General features: G+C 38.1%; 1 protein-coding gene across 13 annotated transcripts in view; it reads left to right on the top strand.

The window, feature by feature from the left end:
- Positions 1-24,818, top strand: part of JADE3 (jade family PHD finger 3) — a 136,783-nt gene that overhangs the window by 101,861 nt on the left and 10,104 nt on the right. For all 13 annotated transcript variants that reach the window (XM_079123499.1, XM_079123507.1, XM_079123502.1 and 10 more), the window contains 4 exons: positions 589-779; positions 4,243-4,454; positions 10,314-10,481; positions 13,302-13,418. In XM_079123499.1, coding sequence (XP_078979625.1) covers positions 589-779; positions 4,243-4,454; positions 10,314-10,481; positions 13,302-13,418 — 688 coding nt within the window. The remainder of the gene's footprint in view (positions 1-588; positions 780-4,242; positions 4,455-10,313; positions 10,482-13,301; positions 13,419-24,818) is intronic.

Raw genomic sequence — 24,818 nt, 5'->3', positions numbered from 1 at the left:
AGTTTGGTATTATTTTTATCATAATTTATCATTCTTATCCCTACATATTAATTAATTGCCCAAGAACACCATACAAGTGAATAGCCAAAAAAATAGCTTGTAAGAGTCTAAAGCCTGTGCTCTGTACCACCATCCAGTATTGTTTCCATGGTAGAAAATCATGAATTTGACTGAACTATCTTTGGTTGGGGATCTAGCTGTGCCTTTGTGTAGATATCACCGTCTCTCAGATTTACCCTTTTAATTACACTTGGTGACCACTGTACCAAGGACACACAATAATGCAGCAACATTTTATTAGAGTGAATGCTAGTCAGGTCCCAGGATCCATGAGGATGAATGATACATATCATTAAAGTATCAGTGTGTTCACAGCAGATGACAAAACTCAATTTGCAGAACCATTTGCTTTCTAGAAAGGAATCTGCCCTCTCTCTCAGAGGGCCAACCAAAGCATGTACCTAGGATGGAAAGGGAGAGCATCCAGCTCTGCTATCATGGCCTGAGTGTTATTGTACCCATCCAGTCAGTGCCCAGAACTGTCATCTGTTGATTGTTACTACCAGTGTCTTCCTCTTGCTTTTCTAGGGTTATATCTGAGAAAGCAAAAGAAGTTCTTTTTGTTCGACCCCGAAAGTACATCCGTTGCTCCAGCCCAGAGACTGCAGAGCCTGGCTACATCAACATCCTAGAGCTGGCAGCATCTACATGCCGCTATGACCTAGATGACATGGACATCTTCTGGCTTCAGGAACTCAATGAAGACCTCGTAGAAATGGGTAAGTTATTTTCTCACAAGTAAATTGTTCTTTGACTCAACTCATGATTTTTTAAGTTGTTAGAACCCTTTAACTTGGTTTCATCCTGGAAGGTTGTTGCCTTCCTTTCTTTTCTGGCCCTTTCATTTATTTATCTCTTTGATCTTACCTTACTGAGGTATTTCTTCAAATGCAAAAATGTATTGAAATTGAGCAATAACATTTAAATCTGACCTTTTCTTTGCTCATTCAAGGAAATAACACATATCAAGGATGGCGTGTAGGTTTAGAGAGGTTGTTTCCCAGTGCCGAGTGTGAGTGTGGTCATGGCTGATCAGACTTTGGGTTAATAAGGATTCTGAAGCCTGTTCCTGGGTTGGCCCTGGAAAGTACACTGATTGGTGAACAGGGTCAGGTATAGAAATACGTGTGTCAGGTGTTTCAGAGAAGCTCCAACTTTAGCATTGGGCAGCACCATTACAACTGATAGATTGCTATGAACAGTGCCCCTTAATGCTAGACTTGTACTTTTGCTGCCCAGAAGAAAAATGGCAGATTTAGGGAGAAACATACCCCAAGCAGCTCTTAGTTACCTCCACTGAGTTCTGGAGTTAGCATATACTTTTTAATAAATGAAATAAAATGAAGTAAACATTTTTTATATTTATTGAAGCAAACAAAAAACTTGGAAGAAAGCTTAATAATAATTTGAAAGTAAATGTTACCAGACAGTACCATACCATCAATGCTGGGAAGTGCTAGGCTGAAATGAGTGAGACTCACTTTATACTTACACATACCTTTTGTTCACCTGTTTTTAGTCTAAGCATAGTTTAGGGCAAGTTTTCCTATGGAACTGTGGGTGATTTTTAAGTCTCCATATGAGATATAGTGGGAATACATTTTATTTCATTTTTGTTCAAATCACATTTATTCATTGTCAGTACAAGGAGAAATGGTTTTTCATTCCCCCCTCCTCCTTTTTTCTTTCTTTTGAGGCTGGTATTTAAATGCATGTGAAAAAAATAACATTATATTAAATCCAGTTTGGCGTGGTGATAGTAGTTATTCTGCCAGTAACCAATTCTCATTCCTTGCATTTTTAAACTTGCTGTTTTATATCTTCTCTTGTTCTCCCCTGTAAGAGGAGAGCGGCTGGTCAGTTTAGGGTGGAAACCACAAAAAGAAGGGAACAAAAGACTGACAGATGGAAAATCAAAGTACAGGGGCATAATCAGATGGACTGCTGGCTCAATGTGTGGTGGTACAAGTGAAACATGTACCATTCGTAGATAGTGCAATCATCATAGTGCTGCCTTTGGTATGAAACCACCTATGACAAGGACCCTTTGATACTTTTATAATTAATTTCTTTTTAATAAATTTTTTATTTTGGAATAGTTTGATTTTCAGAGAAGTTGCACATTCAGTTTCGAGAGTTCCCATGTACACCTCACACAGTTTCAGTTCCTTAATGTTAACATCTTACTTTGCAGTGGTCCATTTGTCAAAACTAAGAAATCAACACAGGCATATTACTATTAACTAAACTCCAGACTATATTGGGATTTCACAGTTTTTTTCCATTCCTGGCCTTTTTCTGTTCCCGGATCCCATCCAGGAAACCACATTGCATTTAGCTTAGGAGAATTTTGAAATAGGACTTGCCTTATCTCAAGTTTTCCTTTAGGGTGAATGATATTGTAGTGACACTTCTAGGAGCTTAAAGCAAATTTCTAGAAACAATGTTAAATTAAGTATTTGGGGGTTTAGTTAAGAAATTTTTAGGTAACCAGAAATTGTGGCATACACTTGTAATCCCAGTGACTCAGGAGACTGACACAGGAAGATTGCAAGTTCAAGGATAGCCTCAGCAACTTAGCAAGAACTTTTCTCAAAATAAAAAATTAAAAGGGCTAGATCCAGGAGTGGTGGCACACACCTATAATCTCAGTGGCTGCAGGGGAGAACTGAGACAAGGAGGATCATGCATTCAAAGCCAGCCTCAGCAAAAGCGAGGTGCTAAGCAACTCAGTGAGATTCCATCTCTAAATAAAATACAAAATAGGGCTGGGGATATGCCTCAGTTGGTTGAGTGCCCCTGAGTTCAATCCCCAGTTCCCCCCACCAACTAAAAAAAGAGCTAGAGATGTAGCACAGTGGTAAAGTACCCCCAGGTTTAATGTCCAGTACCAAAAAAGAAAGAGAGAGAAGAAAGAAATGTATAAATTCAGTGCTGCTTACTATGTACTGGCATTATACTATGCAATGTATGAATATTATTTTATCCTCAACAAATCAGTGAATTTGTTATTATTATCTTTACTTTATAGATAAGAACACTAAACCCCAAAAAGAATAAATGACTTGTGAAAGTTTACACAACTAATATTAGGTAAAGTTGGAATCCAAGTTCTCTTAACCAGACACTCTACTCCTTTATTATTTATACATACATTATATATATATATATATATAAAATATACATATATATATAATATATATATATATATGTAGTCTTGGCTGGAAAAATGAAACATAAGGCCTATGTAGTTTTTTGTTTCATAAGTAGCTACATTAAAAAGTAGTTTGTAAGGAATTCCAAAGATCCTTAGAATCAAGTCTTACATTACAAATGAAGTGGAATTCTTGAATATTTTGTCCTGGATCGTTTTGAGAATTACTCCTGAGTTTACAAGCTGTTAGAATGAGTATATATGTGTTCTCACAAAATCATTGTTCCTCCTAAGAAGAAAAATGTTTAGTTATTACCAACATCTGCCATATGAATCCTTTAGCTTAAATTAAATGTGGAAGGCTAAGAGAAAGTAAAAGTATAGAAGAAAAGAGGAATCCAGAAACAAAAAGGTAATTTTAGAATTGCAGTCAGATATTTATGAATGCTAATAGGTTTATATTAGTTTGCCATTGAAAGTGGTATTGAATTTTTTAAAAATCAAGTTTGGAAAACAAAATATTTTATATGTTTAATCATGTACACATAGTCCCTATAACTTCCTTTTATGACTTAAAACTGAAAACTTCCTTATATAACCATTAGATAAGCTTATTGAAGCTAGCTCTCTAAGAACTGTTTATGTACAAATAATCATGTGATTTAGTTATTTTATTACACTACAAATTAAAGTGTTCAAAATTACAAAGCTTGGGAATAAGGGAAAATGGAGAGAGTTTAGGAGATTGACTAGGATTTAGACAAAAAAAATTCATAGGGCTGGTAGACTTCTAAAAATACGGTAAAATGTGTTACTCCTTTCATATGTCAAGTGCTAATATGTATTTTAGGTAAATGAAAGAGTAGCTCTAATACAAGACTTTTTAAACTCAGAGTTTTTATAGAGCAGGGGACAAAAATATGTTTTCTCCTGTAGAATCCCACCTACCCTTGCACTGGGCTCACAGTAGCTGATTTGGGAATGACAGCTGACTGACAGGTTGATTGATTGTTTGTATTTCTGTGCAGGTTATGGGCCAGTTGATGAGACTCTTATGGAAAAGACAGTAGAAGTCCTGGAACGCCATTGCCATGAAAATATGAACCATGCTATTGAGACAGAGGAAGGGCTAGGCATAGAGTATGATGAAGATGTGATCTGTGATGTGTGCCGGTCTCCAGACAGTGAAGAAGGGAATGATATGGTATTCTGTGATAAGTGTAACATCTGTGTGCATCAGGTTAGTGAGAATGGAGACCACCACCTTCCCACGGTCAGCCTTTCAAAAGTTCAATATAATCTCCAGTACTCATATCTGGGTAGCAGCTTGCATTTGAGTGAAAATAAGACTTTGGCCTGACTGTTCTTCAGTATTTCTTCTAGAAAAAATACTTCTTATGATCCCTGAGATGTCTCAACTATCAAGTTTACCCCAGGAAGCTAAATTCAGGTCTTTTATTATGTCACTTCATGCTCAGACCATTGGAATTCCCCTATTGATTTCCCACAGAGGGTTCCCATGCTGGCTGCCTGGGAGTCTCTCTCTGGAATTACTACAACATCGTCAGGTACACCCAAGGTCAGTAACATGAGTGAGTTTTCACTTCCTATAGATGGAATGTTGGACTCCTCATCTTGGTACCCACGGCCCTCACTATCCCCAAATGTACTACTCCCAGGTAGCTAGGTCTACCCCACTTTTAGAAATCACAGAACTTTAGGACTCTAAAGGGCTATTTAACTTCTTAGCTTTACACACAATATCAGAAGAAGTTAAGTGACTTTACCTAAGCTAGGTTTTTGTCATTCTTTCTATCACACTGACCTTTTAATTAATGATTATCAACACTCCTTTCAGCTCTGTCCTTTCTCCTGCCTTCACAAGTTCTTTGCTCTAGCAAAATAAGGTTACTTATAATACAATGATGAATATTGCTGACATTGTCCTGTCTCCAAGTTTCAGCCATGTGCCAATTTGAAAATGTCTTCTCCCACCTCCAGCTATCAAAAATTTACATATCTTCCAAGATCTAATTCATACCCTTTCTCGACCTTTTCTACCCTTATCCTAAGTGATTTTCTCTCTTCTGAACCTGTTGTGTGTTTAAACCATTTATGTCATTAATTTATCTAGTAGACCCTAAGTGCTCAGCACCACCCACGTGCTAGGACTGTGCTGTGTGTATAGGACACAGTCAGTGATAAAAGGCAGATATGCTCTGTGCTCCCAGGAATAACATAGTCTGGTGTAAGAACTACAAGGAAACTGCCAATTTAGCATAGTATGCCAAGCGTATTTATAGATATAAATTCATGCTGCTATGAAAATGCAAGGGAGTCAAGGACAACTTGAGGAAGTGTCATCCATGCTGAATTTTAATGACCAAAGGAGATGTCAGGTAAACCAACAAGGCAGAGAGGAGAACATACAGCAGGTAGTGAGAGTAAGCAAAGTGTTTGGGAGACACTTCTGAGTACTTCAGAACTACAAAGTGGAGTACTGGAGTAGAGAAAGCCTGAAAACTGAGGGAAGAGAAGGACACAGGAGACACATGTGAAGTATCTTCTGACAAATTAAGGAATTATTGTTTTGTCCCATCAACCCTGAAGCAAATGATTTGTATTTTGGAAAGATCATTCTGGCTAAAATTAGTAAAATAATTAGACCAAGTAACGTAGGAGATAGGGAGCAAACAAGGCTTAAGATTTTGTTTTAGCCAGGTGTGGTAATGCATGCCTGTGATCTCAGCAATTCTGGAGGCTGAGGCAGGAGGATCACAACTTCAAGGCCAGCCTCAGCAATTTAGCAAAACCCTGTCTCAAAATAAAAAGGGCTGGAGATGTAGCTCACTGGTAAAGCACCCCTAGGTTCAACCGCCAATTCCAAAGAAAAAGATTTTGTTTTAATTCTGTGGGCCACCTAACCTAACCCTCTGTATGTAAAATATACTCTGAATTGTCATTGACCAATTTAGTCTTTTTTTATTTATCTGTATCCTCTAAAATGATACTGATTCATGGTCCCTTCTCTACAATTCCAAAATTACAAAGCTCTGAAAAGTGCACTTTTTGCTGAATTTGTTCACTAATCAGATTTGGGGACAATACCAGAACTCACCCAATATGAGGCCATTTATAGTCTTTATTTTGTGCAAATAATCATATATTTCATTAGAGATGTATTAACGTATTCAATTATACAGTAGTGCCCTTGGTCCCAATACAGTTAGGTAGTATACCACGTATATACTGTATTACTTCTTGAGATCAGAACAATTCTGAATTTCCTAATGTTTCTCACCATACAGATTTCAGATAAACAATCAGTGATTTTTAGGAGACTTAAAGGGAACAGGATAAAGGTCATCTGTGTATGTTTTCTATATTTATCCTTTGCAATTGTGACAAAATATTAAGGAATTATTTTCAGGTTAACTAACAAAATCAAAGGTAGCATAATAATTCTCCCCAAAAGCAAGTCTTTTGTTTTGAAAACACATCCAGTGATGACTATAAATGATATCCCTTCGTCACATAGAAAGATATGACAATAGCAACTGACCAGGCCTTGCAGAATATAAACTGATATGTATTAAAGCTGGGAATTTGCCAGGCATGCTAGTGCAAGCCTGTAATCCCAGTGGCTCCAGAGGCTGATGCAGGAGGATCGCAAGTTCAGGTCTAGCCTTGGCAATATAATGAGGCTGTAAGCAATTTAGTGAGACCCTGTCTCAAAATCTTAAAAGGTCTGGAGATGTGACTCAGTGGTTAAGCAACCCTGGGTTCAATCTCTGGTCCCCCCTGCAAAAAAAAAAATTAAAAAAAACTGGGAATTTGGAATATATTTAAAACTTCATATAAAAGTGATTCTTCCAGAGTATCTTCACTTGGATTCAAAAGAGCTGCTTAGGTAAGAGCTCCCTCTGTTGGCCGAAAAATGACTTTATGATTTGGAAGATTTGGTTTACTTCCTAACAGAATGGAGACATTGACAACTGAATTTGTTAAACATGATGTTTCTTCTTTACTCCACCATATTGTGCCCAGTATTTTTTCCTCAGTGACAAAAATATACTCATGGTTAGTACTTTAGGAGAGAAGTGTATATCAGACTTTAGAGGTTTTTTAAAAATTTTTTTTAGTTGTCAGTGGACCTTTATTTTATTTATTCATATGCGGTGCTGAAAATCAAACCCAGTGCCTCATACATGCTAGATAAGTGCTCTACCACTGAGCTACAACCCCAGCCCCAAACTTTAGAGTTTAACATTTAATTTATATCTACAGAAAAATGTGAAAATTGACCATTCCAAATCCCTGTTTGTTTTCTGCTTCCTAACCAAAATATTGAACATTTAGTTTAAGATCAGTAAATTTGCCTAAGGTACATGCTCTTAAAGTTTTTATATCTATCATGAATATAATTATTTGACACTGAGTTTATTGACCCCTGAAATTATGTGTAAAATGTAATGTATGTTTTTTCTCAAACTTCACAAGATTATTCATTTTATGGTCTATAACAGGTTAAGAACCACTGCTATGAAATGCAAGCTTTTATAATCTTATGGCCATGAATAAGTCCTACAGAGGGCTCATTCTGCCCAGTAGAAGATAAAGGGCATTCTTAGAAGCAGCCAGTAGCTTCTCTTCTGCCATTCTGAAAGAGGCTCTATTTAAGAGAATAAGCTTGCTTTCATTTTCTGGCAAACATTCTAGGCTCAGTTTAAAGGAGGGCTTCAAAGGTTAGGAACCCTATAAAAATGATGCCCCAGTGTCATGAGAGCAGCCTACTTGGAGTCCAACTTGAGTTCTTGAGCTAAGTTAATTCATTCTACCAAACCACCTACTTGAGCTCAGCTTGGGTGCATGAAAGGTAAATGATGATGAAAACCCCACCCCCAGTGTAGTCTCACTGAGGAGATGAAACATGACAGCAAAAATGAAGAAAAAGGATACATGATACTTACTGTATGCCTGTAGTAGAGAATGGGAATAAGGCAGTGGAGCAGACAAAATGGGCTACCATGACCTGAGCAGGGTTCTTGGAGGAGCCTAGAGTCTGTGAAAAGATGTGAAAGATCTGACTGTGTAAGGAGGGGCTGACAGTGTAAAGCAGGGAATTGCCTAGACAGACACATGGACATGAGAATTAGAATGGCTGAAAAACTTAAGAGGCCTGCCTGCCCCAGTCAGGGATACTGTGTTTGAATGTGGTGGGACGTGGGAACAAAAGTGATGTGTGAGCAGCCACAAGCTTAGATCAAGGGCCAGCAAACTTTTTCTTTAAAGGACCAAATAGTAAATATTTCAGACTTTGCCAACCACTTACAGTCTGTACTCCATATTGTTCTTTTTCTTCTTCTCATAACCCCATTAAAATGTGAAAAACATTCTTAGCTTGTTAGCACAACAAAACACACCTTAGATAGTAGCCACACTTCATATGAGTAAGGGGCAGGTAAGAGCAAAAGAAATCCTGGAAGGTTTGCCTCTGTGCAATAATATGAAGTATTTGTTTTAATGGAAAGAATTTGGAAGCCAAATAGCAAAAGGGTTTTAATTATGAAGTGGGAGGAAGAAAATTTAGAAATAAATCAATCCAGGCATGGTGTGATGAGAACTTGGATAGAGTAGTAGTGGTGGAGGTGGGGATAGAAAGGAAAGGCAGAATCTCTAGGCTACTCTGTAGGGAGGAATAAGAAGCACTAAAGCTATTCCATGAAGGCAAGTGGGTACTATCGCTCCAGGAATTTTGGGAAGCACAGCAGGATATAGAAAGAAAGGGTTTTGGAAAGGAGCAAGTTTGGGGGTGAGTGCAGATATGATGGTAAATTTATAACTTGAATCTGACCTGAAGATGCATCTCATGGGGCCTAAAGAGACTTTGAAGCTGCCATATTGAAAAAGATAGCAATGAAAGGTGTACCAAGTCACATGGGGAACCAGGTGTCCCCTAGATTTACTCTCAAATAGTGAGAGTAGAGTAGTTAGAAGGAAAAGATGAATGATATTGAAAATAGAGAAAAAGAAATCTAGAATATTTTTCAAACTAATCTTCCACCACACCAGTTGTTCATTTATTTTTCTGAATTTATTCCATAAAGGATTTGAAGCAGCTTCCAAAATTTATGGGAGATTATTGTGGTTACTGTAATACTCTATTCAAGATTCATATACAAGTACCATTTTTTTCCTTTGCTGAATAACAAATCAGTACACATTTAGCAACTAAAACATACACGTTTATTTATCACAGTGCCCATGGGTCAGGAATCTATGCACAGCCTAGACAGGCCCTCTGCCCAGAGGTACAGGGTGCAGTCAAGGTCTCAGCTAGGATGAGCTGTTATCTAGAGGCTCAACTAGAGGCAATGTTTTGTTTCCAAGTTTGGGCAAGCTGTTGGCAGAATTAATTTCTTTGTATGATTGAAGACCCCAACTTTTCACTAGTTGTTAAGAGGAGGCCCCTCTCAGATCCTTGAGGTTTCTAGTAGGTCCTAAAGGCCACCTGTAGTCCCTTTCCACATACACTTACCCAACATGGATTCTTAATTCTTCAAGAATACAAGTCCCATTTTTTCAACTCACATAAATAATTACTACAATTTGCTGAGTGCTTTTTATATACCAGGCACTATTAGATTCTTGATAAACATTAGTTTATTTACTTTTCAGAAGTTTCATTGTTTATTTCCTAACAGTTTTTTCTTGATCATTACAGTGCATGATATGTAGAAGATATTCAATAAGTGTTTGGCTGACTAATAAACTCTGAAGAAGCTTTAGAAAACAGAGGCAAAAAAATCTGTAATAACAACTCTCATGTAACAGATTGGGCTAGCCTTTGGGAGTATATCCTCCTAGTCTTATTGTCATCCTTAAATTCAGTTCTCTTGGTCAGACATACTGATCTTAGTTCAGATGCTGGAATTTGCCTTTGAGTGTTTTTAAATATCTCAATCCTGGATTTAAACATATTTGGCTTTATTTGACTTTCTCCCAAAAGCAGAGGGTACGCTTGACTGTGTATTAGAATAGACGTGGACCCTAGTACAAAGATGCTAACCATTCTTCCTTCTCATCCTCATGCTTCCAGGCCTGCTATGGCATCCTCAAGGTCCCAGAAGGCAGCTGGCTGTGTCGCTCCTGTGTCCTGGGCATTCATCCACAATGTCTGCTATGTCCAAAGAAAGGCGGAGCAATGAAGACTACCAGAACAGGGACTAAATGGGCTCATGTCAGCTGTGCCCTGTGGATTCCAGAGGTGAGAAATCATCCAAGACTGAGGCCATTTTCTCCAGGGTACCTCACCTCCAACCTGCCCCCACAACATTTAAACTGACAGTTTTACAATGGAGAGTTTCATATTTGCCAGTGTTTCTGAGGTAATAATGCTTCCACTGGAGCTATGTCTGATCCTTCTTAGATGCAGGTGTGTTCTACCTCTGAGCTACATCCCCCAGCCCATTTTATTTTATATTTTATTTTATTTTATTTTTTTATTTTATTTTTTTTATTTTATTTTTTTATTTATTTTAATTTATTTATTTTAATTTAATTTTATTTAATTTTATTTTATTTTATTTTTTTATTTATTTTATTTTATTTTATTTTTTTATTTTATTTTATTTTATTTATTTTGGCACCAGGGATTGAACCCAGGGGCACTTAACCACTGAGCCACATCCCCAGCCCGTTTTTTAAAAGTATTTTTTTAGCTGTAGATGGACACAATATCTATTATTTATTTTTCATGTAGTGCTGAGGATCAAACCCAGTGCCTCACACATGTGAAGTAAGCATTCTACCACTGAGCTACAGCTACAGCCCCAGCCCCAGCCCCAGCCCATTTTTTATTTTTTATTTGGAGACAGGGTCTTGCTAAGTTGCTTAGGGCCTTGCTAAATTGCTAAGACTGGCAATCCTCCTGTGTCAGGCTCTGAACTGCTGGGATTACAGATGTATGCCACTATGCCTGGCTTTAATTTTTATTTTGAGGTAAGGTCTTGTTAAGTTGCCAAAGTTGGCCTTGAACTTGTGATCCTCTTGCCTCAACCTCCCAGGTCACTGGGGTTGTAGGCATGTGCCATAGTGCTGGTCTAACTACCTTTTTTAAAAGCCGTTTGGACATCTCACTCACACCCTCTCCCCAATCCCTATCTAAACCAGAAAAATGTGTTAAGGAGATTAACTCCATTACAAGAGAGACTATGGAATTCAGTTAATGGGAAACTGATAATATTATTAGTAATTGATTCTCCTTTAAAATTTCTCTGGATTTAATTTTGTTACTATTGATTCCAGGAAAGTTACTGTCTAATAATCAAGCTCACAGAATTAAACTGAATGTCCTAGATACATTATTTTGTATTCTTATGACTATACACATATTTAAAAAAATATTTGAGGACAATTTCCTTTCTCACTAAAAGCATCCAGCTAGCTGGGTGGACATGGTGACACATGCCTAAATTTTGTATCCTTATGATTATACATATCAATATTTTTAAAAATGTTTAGGAGCAGTTTCTTTTTCTCACTAAGAATATCCAGCTGGCCTGACATGGTGATAATCCCAGCAACTCAGGTGGCTAAGGCAGGGTGATCACAAGTTTGAGGTCAGCCTCAGCATTTTAGCAAGGCCCTAAACAATTTAGTGAGACCCTGCCTCAAAATAAAAAGAACCGGGGATGTGGCTTGGTGGGTAAGCATCACTGAGTTCAATCCCTCGTACCAAATCATCATTCTCATCATCATATCCAGCTAATAGACATATAACATTAAACCCAGGTTTCTGACCTGAGAGTGAATGGTTTCCAACAGCAAATCCCCCATCTCTGTTAACTCATACAAGTCTGCAACATGACTCAGGAAGAGTTCTTTAAAAGTGTAATATGCTTTGTCAGCTATGAACATTCTCTTATGATTTCAAACATTCCTGATTTCCTTTGCCTTTTGGAGTATTCAGGATCCCTGTTTCCTGATATGGATAAAACTTGTACTAGTTTGACCATCTTTATTTAATAGTTCTTCACTTTTTAAAGTTGTTTTCTCTCTTAGAAAGTTGCATGTATGTTTGTAAAACAAATTGAAAATACTTTTTACCAGAAGTTGCTTGACCTATTAATTTCATTTAGAAAAGAATGTTTTCATCCTTTTCCTTTCAGCACTTTCCTAAAGACTAAATTCACTTCAAGGTACTTAGGCTGAGGAAGTAGGGTAAGCTGATGGTAGTTATGTAATTTTAAAAATTTGGTTTGGAAATGTTATCATCCTCATCTTTTCTCCTTACATGCTGCATTATCTTCATTACACAAATATTCTGCTACTGTTTTCCAATATTGTACTTTGTAAACCAAATGTAAGGACTTGTCACTGCCTATTTTTACCCTTATTTGATTAAATGAAAAAAGAGGCATATGTCACCATTTCTGGCATACAACAGGTGCTAGACCTTGTGGATTTTAATTTCTTTCCTTAGTAGCTTTCTTTGGTTCCTAAGTAAAGGTAGATATCTTTGATTCATTAAGGTAACCATGCCTCATTTACACTCCTGCCCTCTCATCTTGTATTGAATCATTTACATTACTAGAAAAGACTGAAGGACCAAGCAGTGGGTAGAGACAGATTTTGTTTATTCTTTGTTTTGTATTAACCTTGAAAGATGTGACTTACCTCATTATTTTGACATTATGAGCTTCATATAACATCATTTAGCCAGGAGTGGTGGCACATACCTTAATCCCAGCAACTTGGGAGGCTGAGGTAGAAGGATCACGAGTGCAAAGCCAGCCTCAGCAAAAGCAAGGTGCTAAGCTACTCAGTAAGAGCCTGTCTCTAAATAAAATACAAAATAGGGCAGGGGATTTGGCTCAGTAGTTGAGTGATGCTGAGTTCAATCCCCAGTAACCCCCACCAAAAAAAAATTAAAAATTTTAAAAAAGAGTTGGGGATGTGGTTCAGTGGTTAAGTGTCCCTGGATTCAATCCCCAGTACCCCAAAAGAAAAAAATCATTCATGGTTTGTGAGAGGTATTTCTGAGATGCATTGTTGCCTCTGCCTTATGATGATAATTTATTTCTAGGTCAGCATTGCTTGTCCCGAGAGGATGGAACCAATCACAAAGATCTCCCACATCCCACCCAGCCGGTGGGCCTTAGTTTGCAATCTGTGCAAGGTGAAGATAGGAGCTTGTATTCAGGTAAGTGCCCATGACAAATGGTGAAGTGAGCTAAAGTCAAATTGATCAGACACACCCTGCTAATGAGGAGTTCTATTAACTGAAAAGTCATTCAAGAGTCTACCCATTCACTTCTAGGGTTCTGACATTTTATAGACCATTTCTGGAAATTCCCTTTTTGGATGTTGCCTCTGGACTCTTCGGCATATTTTCAATATTCATAGTGGTTGCTGGGCACAGTGGTGTATGTTGGTGTTCCCAACTACTCAGGAGACTGAAGCAAGAGAATCACTTGAGTCCAGGAGTTCAAGGCCAACCTGGGCAACATGGTGAGACCTTGTCTCAAAAAGAAATATTCTCCATCCTTTGCTGTCAGAGCTGATGAGTTAACTGAGCTCTGAAGCTGAATGACCACATCCTGGGTGGAAATAAGCTATAATTCTAAAACGAGCAACTTGTATTCTTGTGTGGCTCACCCACTAACTGTAAATGGGCTTGAGATCCAGGATGATTTGATGGATGACCCTGTTGCTGAGCTATGTAGCCATTTTAGTAGAGGGAGATATATTTGAAAGGATAAATTCTGGTGGTTAGTTTTGAAAGTCATTTCAGTAGGCACATTTATGGTATATGGTGATGCAAGTAAGATTTTCTAGGATATTTGGCACATAGGAATTTAGCTGCTAGTAGCTGGTATGGTACCCAGTAGTAGCAGTTGGACAGGGCATGTAGCTAAAACTGGTAAAGGCCGGTTACATCCAGCAGTGGCACAAAAGTTTACTCTTTAAATCTCACTTTCCATAATGCATTTCACTTTCTATTCCAGGCATAGTAAGGTAGCTCAGCAGGCAAGAGGGAATGAAAGACTGACCTTCGACTCCTCAGACCTGCAAATGAGCAACAGGATGGTTGGAGTTCACTTTGCTTGCTGACCTTCACAGAAAAAGGGCCATATAATGTCATAGTTTAGAACAGTGGCTCCAGGTGTTTCATGAGGCTCCTTGCTGTCTGGCATGACAATGTGGTCCAGGCTCTGACATAATTGAATGCTTTCCCTTGCTTTTTAATCATTTTTTGACTGGTTTTATTTATCTTAACTATAGCACTTTAACAAATATAAAGGAAAACAGTCTGGGATTTACTGCCCTAACATATTACCTGTTCATGTTTATCTAAGTTCTGTCCTGGTTGCTCCCCATATGTGGTTCCCCTTGAGGACCAAGATTGTGCATCATTCTTCTGTGAATTTCCCTTGGCACAAAGTATAATGCTGTTGTTAGTGCTAAATTAGTGTTTATTGAATAAATAATCCATCTTTTATTGTACCATAGATAAGTTGGTGATACACATTTTCCCCCACTGAAAAGTAAAATATTTTCTATTTTTATAATTTTTAATCATTTTATAAGACATTGAATTTCCATCCAGTAATTTACTAATTTTCCTTATTGTGGTACCTGCATTTTCACCCTATTTTTACTATTTTCAGATTATCTTTAGGAGCTGGGGATATAGTTCAGTGGTAGGGTGCTTGCCTAGCATGTATAAGGCCCTGGGTTCAATCCACGGCACCACAAAAAATATTTTTACAATTGTTAATAATTGGCAACATGACTGTGTCAAGAGAAAACATTGACTTGACCTTAGCAGACCTGGGTTTGCATTACAGCCCTGCATTCTTACATCCTGCCTTGTGTTACACTTATTAATCTACAAGTTTTATCCTCCCCATTAGACTGTTAGCTCAGACTTTATCATCCTTAGATCCCACACCCTGACGTGACAGACAGACAATAACATTAGATTGGTAAGTAGATGATAGATAAACAGATGGATGGAACATTTTGGAAGAAATTTCTCATCTGCAAGGCAATGGTTCTTATTTTCATGACTTAGGATTCAGATTTTTCATTTTATAAAGATCTTACCACATTGAGACTCTTAAACTTTATTTTTATCGTGCTTGGGATTGAACCTGGGTCTTTACCCATGCTAGGCAAGTGTTCTACTACTGAACTGCATCTCCAGCCCAAACTTTTGATTATAAGGAATTATATTTATTCTACATGTAGCAGTAGAGTGCCTGTCTAGCATGCACAAGGCCCTGGGTTCAATCCCCTGTACTGCAAAAAGAAAAAAGCAACATATTTATACCTGATTGTGTAATAGGCATTGAGTCTGACAGTGAACCAAAAAGAATCATATACTATGGAACTTACTTTTAGTTGAGAGAAGTAGATAATAAACAGTAGATACATTTTTTGAGGTACTAGGCATTGAAACCAGGGGCACTTTACCACTAAGGTATATCCCCAACCCTTTTTATTTTTTATTTTGAGACAGGGTCTTGCTAAGTTGCTAAGACTGGGCTTGAACTTGCCATCCTCCTGTCTCAGCCTCCTGAGTCTCTGTTATTACAGTCATATGCCACCATGCCCAGCATAAGCAGTAGATATTTAACAGCACATTTGAAGGTGATAAGTGCTATGACAATAATACTGTACTGTGGAGTATAGTTAAAAAGATAGGGAATATAAGGAAGGGAGCATGTGTTACAAGTATAAATAGAATGGTCAGAGTAAGATTAATTTTGTAAGTGGCAATTTGATCCAAGTCTTGAAGGCAAAAGAAAGAGCTATACAGATGTTTAGGGTAATAGTGTTCTAGACAGAAGGAACAGTCATTACAAAGGCCTTAAGATAGGAGTATATCTGGCCTGTTTGAACAACTGAAAAGAGGCCAGTGAGACAAGAATGGAATATATAGGAAGAGAAGGTTAAAGGGATTACACGGGCCTGATTGATTGCAGCAGGGGTTGGCAAATTTTTGCAATAAATGGCCAGATAGTAAATACATTAGGCTTCGTGAACCATATATCTTGATTGCAACTACTTAAAACACTGCCTCTGTGGCACAAAGGCAGCAGTATACAGTACTTAAACAAAGGAACATGGCCATATCCCAATGAAACTTTATTTATAGACTCTGAAAAGAAATTTTGTATAATTTTCACATATCACTAAATATTGTTCTTTTGCTGGGCATGGTGGTACATTCCTGTAATCCCAACTACTTGGAAGGCTGAAGCAGGAGAATCATAAGTTTGAGGCCAGCCTGGGCAACTTAGCAAGATCCTATCTCAACATTAAAAAAAAAAATTAAAGGACTAGGGATGTAGCTCAGTGGTAAAGCACCCCTCAGTTCAATCCCTAATACCAGCAAAAAAAAAATTCTTTTTTTTTTTAAATTTTTCCCACCATTCCTAGCTCATGGGCCACAAAAAACAAGTGACTAACTGCATTTAGTTTGTGGACCGTAGTTTGCCAGTTCCTGGTAAGGGCTTCCAGAAGCCTTAGAAATCTTTAGTTTTTACACTGAGTTTAAGAGGGAGTCATTGCCAGGTTTCAAGTAGCCAAGTGATATCATTTTTTTTTCAGCACTGGAAATTGAACTCAGAGGCACTTTACCTCTGAGTAAACATCCCCAACCCTTTTTATTTTATTTTGAGACAAGGTCTTACTACATTGCCCAGGCTGACATTGAACTTGAAATCCTCCTGCCCCAGCCTCCTGAGTTGCTGGGATTCCAGTTGCACACTACCACACCCAGCAACATCTTTTTTAGAAATAATATTGTGTTATGAAAATACAGAGAACAGGGCACTGTGAGAAGATGGAGATGAAACGAGAATGGCCATCTGACTAAAGCTGGATGGTGAGCATATAGAGAGTTTATTATAGTGTTCTATTATGTAGGTTTTTTCATAGTAAAAGGTTTTTAAAAAGCATTCTAGCTACTCTGTTGAGATATAGAGCCAGACATGGTAGCCCATACCTGTAGTCCCAGCTAAACAGGAAGCTCAAGGCAGGAGGATCATTACCAGTTTGGGCAGTAAAGACCCTTTCTTTAAAAAAACAGAATAGACTATGAGGACAAAAGTTTAGAAGCAAGAAAAGCAATTAGGAGGAAATTCAATGAGAGAGTTTGGTGGTAGCATTAACCACAGTGGTAGCCCTTGAGATGGTAAAAAGTAGTTGAATTCTGGATGAATGTTGAAGGTGGAGCCAACAGGATTTACTATGCATCAGATATGAGGTGTGAGAGAAGAATAGGATTTAAGGATGACACTGGGATTTTGACCCAACCAGGTGTGGGATGAACTTTGGATAAACTGAAAAAGTAATCTGCAGATAGAACAGATTTGAGGGAGAAGATCAGGAATTCCATTTTGGACACTTAAGTTTGAGGTGTCTATCATATACCTTAGTTGAAATGTCAAACTGGCAGTTGTTGACATGAGTCTGCAGTTCAGGAGGAAGTTTTAGACTGAAGACCTAAATTTGGCAGGCATTGGCATATAGGTAGTTTTAAAGTGTGGAGTGGGTAAGATTACCAACTGAGTCAGGATAGATAGAAGGAAGAACAGTATTGAGGGCTGGGCCTTAGCTTTCCAGAGTTAAGAAATCAAGGAGAATAGAGAAAGCTAGCAGAGGAGACTAAAAAGATGCCCACCAGGTAGAGAGGCAGAAAATCAAGAGAGTGTGGTAGCCGTAATAAACAAGGAAAGAAAGCATTTCAAGAAGGGAAAGTTTCATGGTGTTAAAAAATACTGCTGAGGTAAGATGAGGACCATACATGGATCCCTGTTGACGGTATGTTATTGATGTTCTGGACAAGTAGTTTACGTGGAATGGGGATGGACAAAGCTACATAGCCAAGGAACAAGGCAAAGAACTAAAATAGGAGCAGTCTAGATGCACAGAATAAAGAGGTCTTTAAGATGGAAGAAATACAACTATGTACATTTATTTATTAACAGGACAGAACAGTGTGCATTCAAAGGGAGTGATTGAGTGAGGGGAAAAGCTGTAGCAGCAAAGGTTTTTCAGTAGATAAAAGAGAATGGGGCAAAGTATGCTAGTGAGGGTGCTTTAGACAAGAACATAGTTGTTTGAGTCAACGGGCTTGAAGGCAGAGTATGTGAGTGCAGTTTTAAGTAGGCACACTGGTGGGAATCTACAGTTCTCTTGTGATTGTTGTAATTTCCTAAGAGTGGTTGTAAGCAGAATCATCAGCTGAGTGTGGATGTGGGTGAAGTTTAGAGATTTGAGGAGAAAGGTGTGAAATCTTTTCTGGTCCAGGGAAATGTGGTATGAGTAACCAGTGACATTAAAGGCAGTCTCTAGCCCTATCCCCACTTCTGAGCAAAGGTTCTAAACTTTAAGTGATCTTTCTGGTTTGTTGGTTGTTGTTTTGTTCTGCAGTACTGGGTATAGAACCCTGGGCCTTGTGCATGCTAGGAAAGTGCTCTGCCACTGAGCTGTATCCCTAGACCCAAGTGACCTCCCCCACACCCCATACCTAGAGATGGAAGCCAGGGCCCCACTCAGTGCTAGTGGGGCCCCCACCAGGTGACCTTCTTAAGCGTGATAGTATTTTTCTCCACTTACTTTCTGCTTATGCTGACAGTGTTCTTTTTTTCCACAGTTGACAACTAGATAGGAAATCCAGTTTAGTTGGTAGGGAAACAAAAAAAAATGTTTTCCTTTTAAACCACGACTAAAGTTAATTTCAAATCCATTCATGGTTTAGCATCTTGTTCCCTGTATAGGAATCAGAAACATAGAAAACAAATACAGTAATTTAGTAGGTGTCAAGTTTTGTTAGCATTATTTTTTTAAGTTCTATTTAAGAGTCTCTAATTAGGAACATATTTTGGACATTTAGCTTTTAAATGCTTTATGAAAGTCTCTTAACTGTGAATTGTGTTTTGCCTGGCTTCTTCTCTTCTGGCAATGGGAATACCCTTCATTCCGCCTCTTTTAATTTGGAAACATCCTCTGGGCAAGGATAAAAATCTTAATACCAGCAGTTTGGTGGTCCAGACCAGTCAATATCTATAGCTTCCACATTTAGGAACTAGAACTATCCTTTCTCCAGAACACGAAGGCATCCAGTATTCCTGGAGCAGATCCTAAAAAGTCTGGGTTCAAATCAGGCACAGCCCTGGATTTTACCTAGGCCTTGGACATAGTCCTTACTTCTGACTGCCCGCTTTCCAGAAATCCTGTAGTGTATTTCTTTCTTTCTTTCTTTCTTTTTTTTTTTTTTTTTTTTTTCCTTTTGGTACCCAGGATTGAACTCAGGGCACTTAACCACTGAGCCACCAGCCCTATTTTGTGTTTTATTTCACTTTTTTAATATTTTGATTCATTATACACAAATGGGGTACGACTTTCATTTCTCTGGTTGTACACAAAGTAGAGTCATACTGTTTGCCTGATCATACATGTACATAGGGTAATGATGTTTGTCTCATTATTTTATTTAGAAACAGGTTCTCACTGAATTGCTTAGGGCTATGCTAAGTTGCTGAGGCTGGCTTTTAACTCGAAATCTTCCTGCCTTAGCCTCCTGAGCTGCTAAGATTACAGATGTGGGGTTTGGGTAAACAGTAGAGGGATGGGACCCTGTCCAAAGTCACATACAAGTATACTGAAATAAGGATAAAATGGTGGGCCACCAAGATTTTACTAGTAGGCTAATATAATTTGGCATGAGGAAAATGAATTTTTTTAAAAACAAAATCTTCACCACATAGAAATATGGTAAGTAAGCAAGTACATCTGCTCAGTTACTATTAAAGGTGGTATACTGGAGAGAAAAAATGAAATGTTGAGTTAAAATGATACTGTCCCCCTGCCAAAAAAGAAGGAAAGTGCCTTATTATTATTATTATCATATATTTCAGTTTGGGATCTTTTTGTGTTTTTTTGTTTGTTTGTTTTGTTTTTGTTTGTTTTTTGTACTGGAAGATCAAACCCAGGGGCACTTGACCACTGAACTGCACCCCAGCCCTTTCTAGTTTTTATTTTGAGGCAGGGTCTCACTAAGTTGTTTAAGGTCTCACTAAGTTAGTCTGGCCTTGAACTTGCACTCCTGAATTGCTGGGAAAAAGATAGATAGCTAAATAGATAAAGAGATATAGACACACATGTATATGTGTGTGCATTTATTTCAAATTTTGTCAGTACAAATTATTCTTTTTCTAAAACAGTTATAGTCTCTTCTTTTTGTTTTTTGGTACTGGGGATTTAACCCCAGGGCAATTTACCACTTAGCCACATCTGTAGACCTTTTTAATTTTTTATTTTGAGAGGGTCTCACTAAGTTGCTTAGGGCCTGGCTAAGTTGTTGAGGCTGGTCTTAAACTTGTAATCTTCCTGTCTCAACCTCCCAAGTCACTGAGATTACAGGCATGTGCCCCTGCACCTGGCTATGGTCCCTGTCTTGCAGGAGCTCAGAGTATGTTAAGAGAGGCCAGACATAAACACAGAAGTTACCTAACATGCAGTGACATCTCCCCCAGATCTTTAGCCCCTTAAGGATGAGCGATCAGAAGGGCTGGTGGTCACTATAGGTGCTGGAATTTAAGTATACAGTGGCTGATGGGAATATTGTAAACTAGCATGGACCATTATGGCATTGTTTCTGTAACCAAGTTTTGAGCAGATTGTTCATCCAAATGGACATTGTCCTGTGGCAGGATAAGAACTGCTGAGGATGTATGCACCAGGCATTTGCTATTCCAGCCAGGTGTTATCTACTCTTGAGGAAGACACACTGTTTGAAGATTAGCATTTTTTTGTGGTGCTGTGAATCAAATCCAGAGTCTCACACATGGTAGACAAGTGCTCTACCACTGAGCTACAGCAACAGCCCAAAATAGCTCTGTAAAGAGAAAATAATACATAAATTAATATCTTAATTCCTTAATCAGGGTCTGGTGTTCTTTTTTAAATTTTTTTCATTGTAGATGGACATAATACCATTTATTTATTTATTTATTTTTATGTGGTACTGGGGATCAAACCCAGTGCCTCACACATGCTAGGCAAGCACTCTACCACTAAGCTATAACTACAGCCCTCTGGTGTTCTTTTTCAAGATTATTATTCCAGCCACCCTATCTGGTTCCATCCCGCAGAAACTCTCCTCACAAATGTGGATATATAAATAAGTAAGTAAATAATTTTTTAAATGGATGTATAAAGGTAGCATTTTCCCTCTAATGAAAGATTTTTTTCTCAGTACTGGAGGTTGAACCAGGGCTTTGAGCATGCTATACAAGCTCTCTGCCCAGTCCTAAGGAAAGTATTTTTTAAGTCTGTTCTACAACTTCTGAAGATTATATAGAAAATAGTTCTTATTTCCCCCTTTAGAAGTAAATAAACCACAATAAGATACTACTTCATACCCACTGTGGTGGCAATAATAAGAAAAGGAAACAATAATGGTTGGCAAAGATGTGGAGAAATTGGAACCCTCCTATGTTGCTGGTAGAAATGTGAAATGATGTGGCTGCTATGAAAAATAGTTTGACAATTTTTCGAAACAATCAACAAAGTTACCTCATAAGCCAGTGACCATTCCTAAGTTGGTACCTGTACTTTGAAATGTCCCTAAGACCACCTTTAGATTCATTAATTCACTAGAAGGACTCGTAGAATGCAGAAAGTCATTATGTGCACAGTTATGATTTATTTTAGTAAAAGGAAAGAGATTTAGAATTAGCCAAGGAAAAAGGCACATAGGGCATGGTATAGGAGAGAACAGGAGTATAACTTCTACTCATTGCCTCCAAGGGGAGCTGATCAGAGAGAGCTTATTTCTCCCAGAAACAATATGTGGTACACCAACCTATTGTCACCCAGCAAAGCTTACCCAAGCCTTGGTGTCCAGAAATATTATTGAGGCTTGGCCATATGCACACAGCTGACCATCCACGTGGCTGACCTTAGTCCCTGGTCCCTCCAAGGTCAGGCTGATACCACATGGCCTAAAACCTCCACTGTAAATCATGCTGTTAGCATAGAATATCTGACTTGGCCCAAGGCCTCCAGGTAAATAAAGATAGCTCTTATCAGCTAGGTCAGACATATCAAAGACTTAGAAGTTACCTCTCAGGAGCTAGAGGTGAAGGACCAAACCTTTCTTTAGACAAGGGTAATTCTTTACTTTATAATGCTCATGAGAAATAATAACATGTATTCATTCAAAAACTTCCATACCAGTTTTCATAGCAGCATTGTTTCATACCAGATGTCTATCAACTACTGAATGGATAAATAAATAGGATATATCAATATAATGGGATATTTTTGGCCATAAACAGGATTGAACTTCTTGAGGTTTTTTTTTTTTAGTAGCAGTAGTATTACTGGTACTGGGAATTGAACCCAAAATGTTTTAACACTGAACTATATTCCTAGTTCTTTTTAATTTTTATTTTGAGACAGGGTCTCACTAAGTTGTTGAGGTCTCACTAAGTTGCTTGAGGCTGAGGCTGGCCTTGAACTTTTGCAATCCTGCCTCAGCCTCCTGAGTTGCTGGAATTACAGGTGTGTGCCATTGTGCCTGGCAGAATCAAAATTCTAATACGTGCTATGACACGGATGAACCTTAAAAACATGCCAAATGAAAGAAACCATACACAAACAGCCATATCTTGTATGATTCCACTTATATGAAAGGTCTAGAATGAGCAAATCTACAGCAATAGAAAATTGATTAGTGATTTCTTGGGTCTGTGGTTGGGAACAGAGAGTGACTACAAATGGGCACAAGATTTCTTTTTGGAGTTGATGAAGATGTTCTGGAATTGGGTAGTGATGGTACATCCCTATAACTATACTGAAAACCGTTGAAATATGCATTAAAACTGGTGAGTTTTGTGATGTATTATAAGATGTCTCAGTAAAGCTGGGGAGGTTGTGTTATTTCAGTGAATGGATGTGATGACCACACTGTAATGCATGTAGTAAAATATTTACAGACAGATGTATAGGACTGGGATTGTAGCTCAGTGGTAGAGCCCTTACCTAGTATGTGTAGGCCCTGGGTTCAATTCTCAGCACCACATATAAATAAATAAAGGTCCATTGCTAACTAAAAAAAAGATACATGTATAAAGATGTTTGTATGAGTGCTACTTGCTCAACACAATTAGAGCAGTTATTTCAGTTAAAATATTTTTTTTAATTTAAGAATAGGGCTGGGGTTGTAGCTCAGTGGTAGAGCACTTGCATAGCACATATGAGGGACTAGGTTTGAACCTTAGCACCACATAAAAATAATACATAAATAAAATAAAGCTATAAAAATGGAGGTGTTTTTAAAAAATTAAGAATAAAGCTGGGTTTTAAAAATGGGCACCTCCCCTCATCTTTAGTGGATACAGTAAAAATAAATTACATGCATGCAAAGTCATTTTGTTTAGTAGAATGTGCCAGGTTTATCTTTTACGAAAAAAAAATAGGTATTTGGACTGGGGATATAGCTTAATGGTAGAGCATTTGCCTAGCATGCCTGAGGCCCTAGGATTGATCCCCAGCACCATAAACGTGAAAGAAAAAAGTATTTTTTGTGTGTGGTGCTTGGAAATGGAACCCAGGACCTTATGCATCTCAGGCAAGCACTCTATCACTGAGCCACATGCCCAGCAAGAAATAAGTATTTTATTGGTTCCAAAACTTGGTTGGCATTTCTTCTTTATCACCAAAATATATAGACCTCCAGTTGTAAATACCACAAAATGACCTTTTCTTAAACAAAATGCATTTTATGTATGTATGTTTGTGTATATGTATGTATATATGTATGTACTGGGGATTAAACCCAGGGGTGCTCTACCACTGAGCTATATTCCCAGCCCTTTTTATTTTTTATTTTGAGACAGGGTCTCACTAAGTTGCCCAGGCTGGCCTTGAACTTGCGATCCTCCTGCCTCAGCCTCCTGAGTCGCTGGGATTACAGGCGTGTGCCACCGCACCCAGTTTATGGCAGAGTTTCCTAAGAGACATTCCATTTTTCATATAAGTACCAAATTCTTATCTGTATATTATCTTTCATTTTGAGTAATTTATATTTATGTATCTACATTCTATAAATTTGACCTGAGAGAGATAATCTCTTTTTAGCTTCTTATTGGTAGTAGTGTGTGTTTGTTTGTTTGTTTGTTTGAGAAGGGGGTCTCAGTATGTTGCTCAGGCTGGCCTCAAACTCCCAATCCTCCTGCCTCAGCCTCCCAAGTAGCTGGGACTTCAGGCAAGTGCCACTATTCCTGGCTCTGATAGTTTTATGTCACAGGTTCATCCCCTTAAACAGAAAATCATTTTGTTTTTTCTTCCCATATTTGTACCTTTTATTAAATAGCAAAAGAGCACTATGGCCAACACTTTTCATCTTTTGCTAAAGAATGCCTTTTACTACTTGTTTTTTAAATGTCTGGCTAGTTTCTTAGCCAAGTGATAATAAAAGGTATCAGATAAAAGTATGTCTTGGGTTTTCATTATCCTCATTTTCATGAGGTTTGCCATGTCTGTGGAAATTTTAAGGATACAGATTTCAGTGTGATGTCAC

This window comes from Sciurus vulgaris (assembly GCF_902686455.1).
Source record: "Sciurus vulgaris genome assembly, chromosome: X".
In the NCBI taxonomy this organism is placed as follows: domain Eukaryota; kingdom Metazoa; phylum Chordata; class Mammalia; order Rodentia; family Sciuridae; genus Sciurus; species Sciurus vulgaris.
Note: the sequence above shows the minus strand (reverse complement) of the source record. Positions and strands in the feature narration are given on the sequence as shown.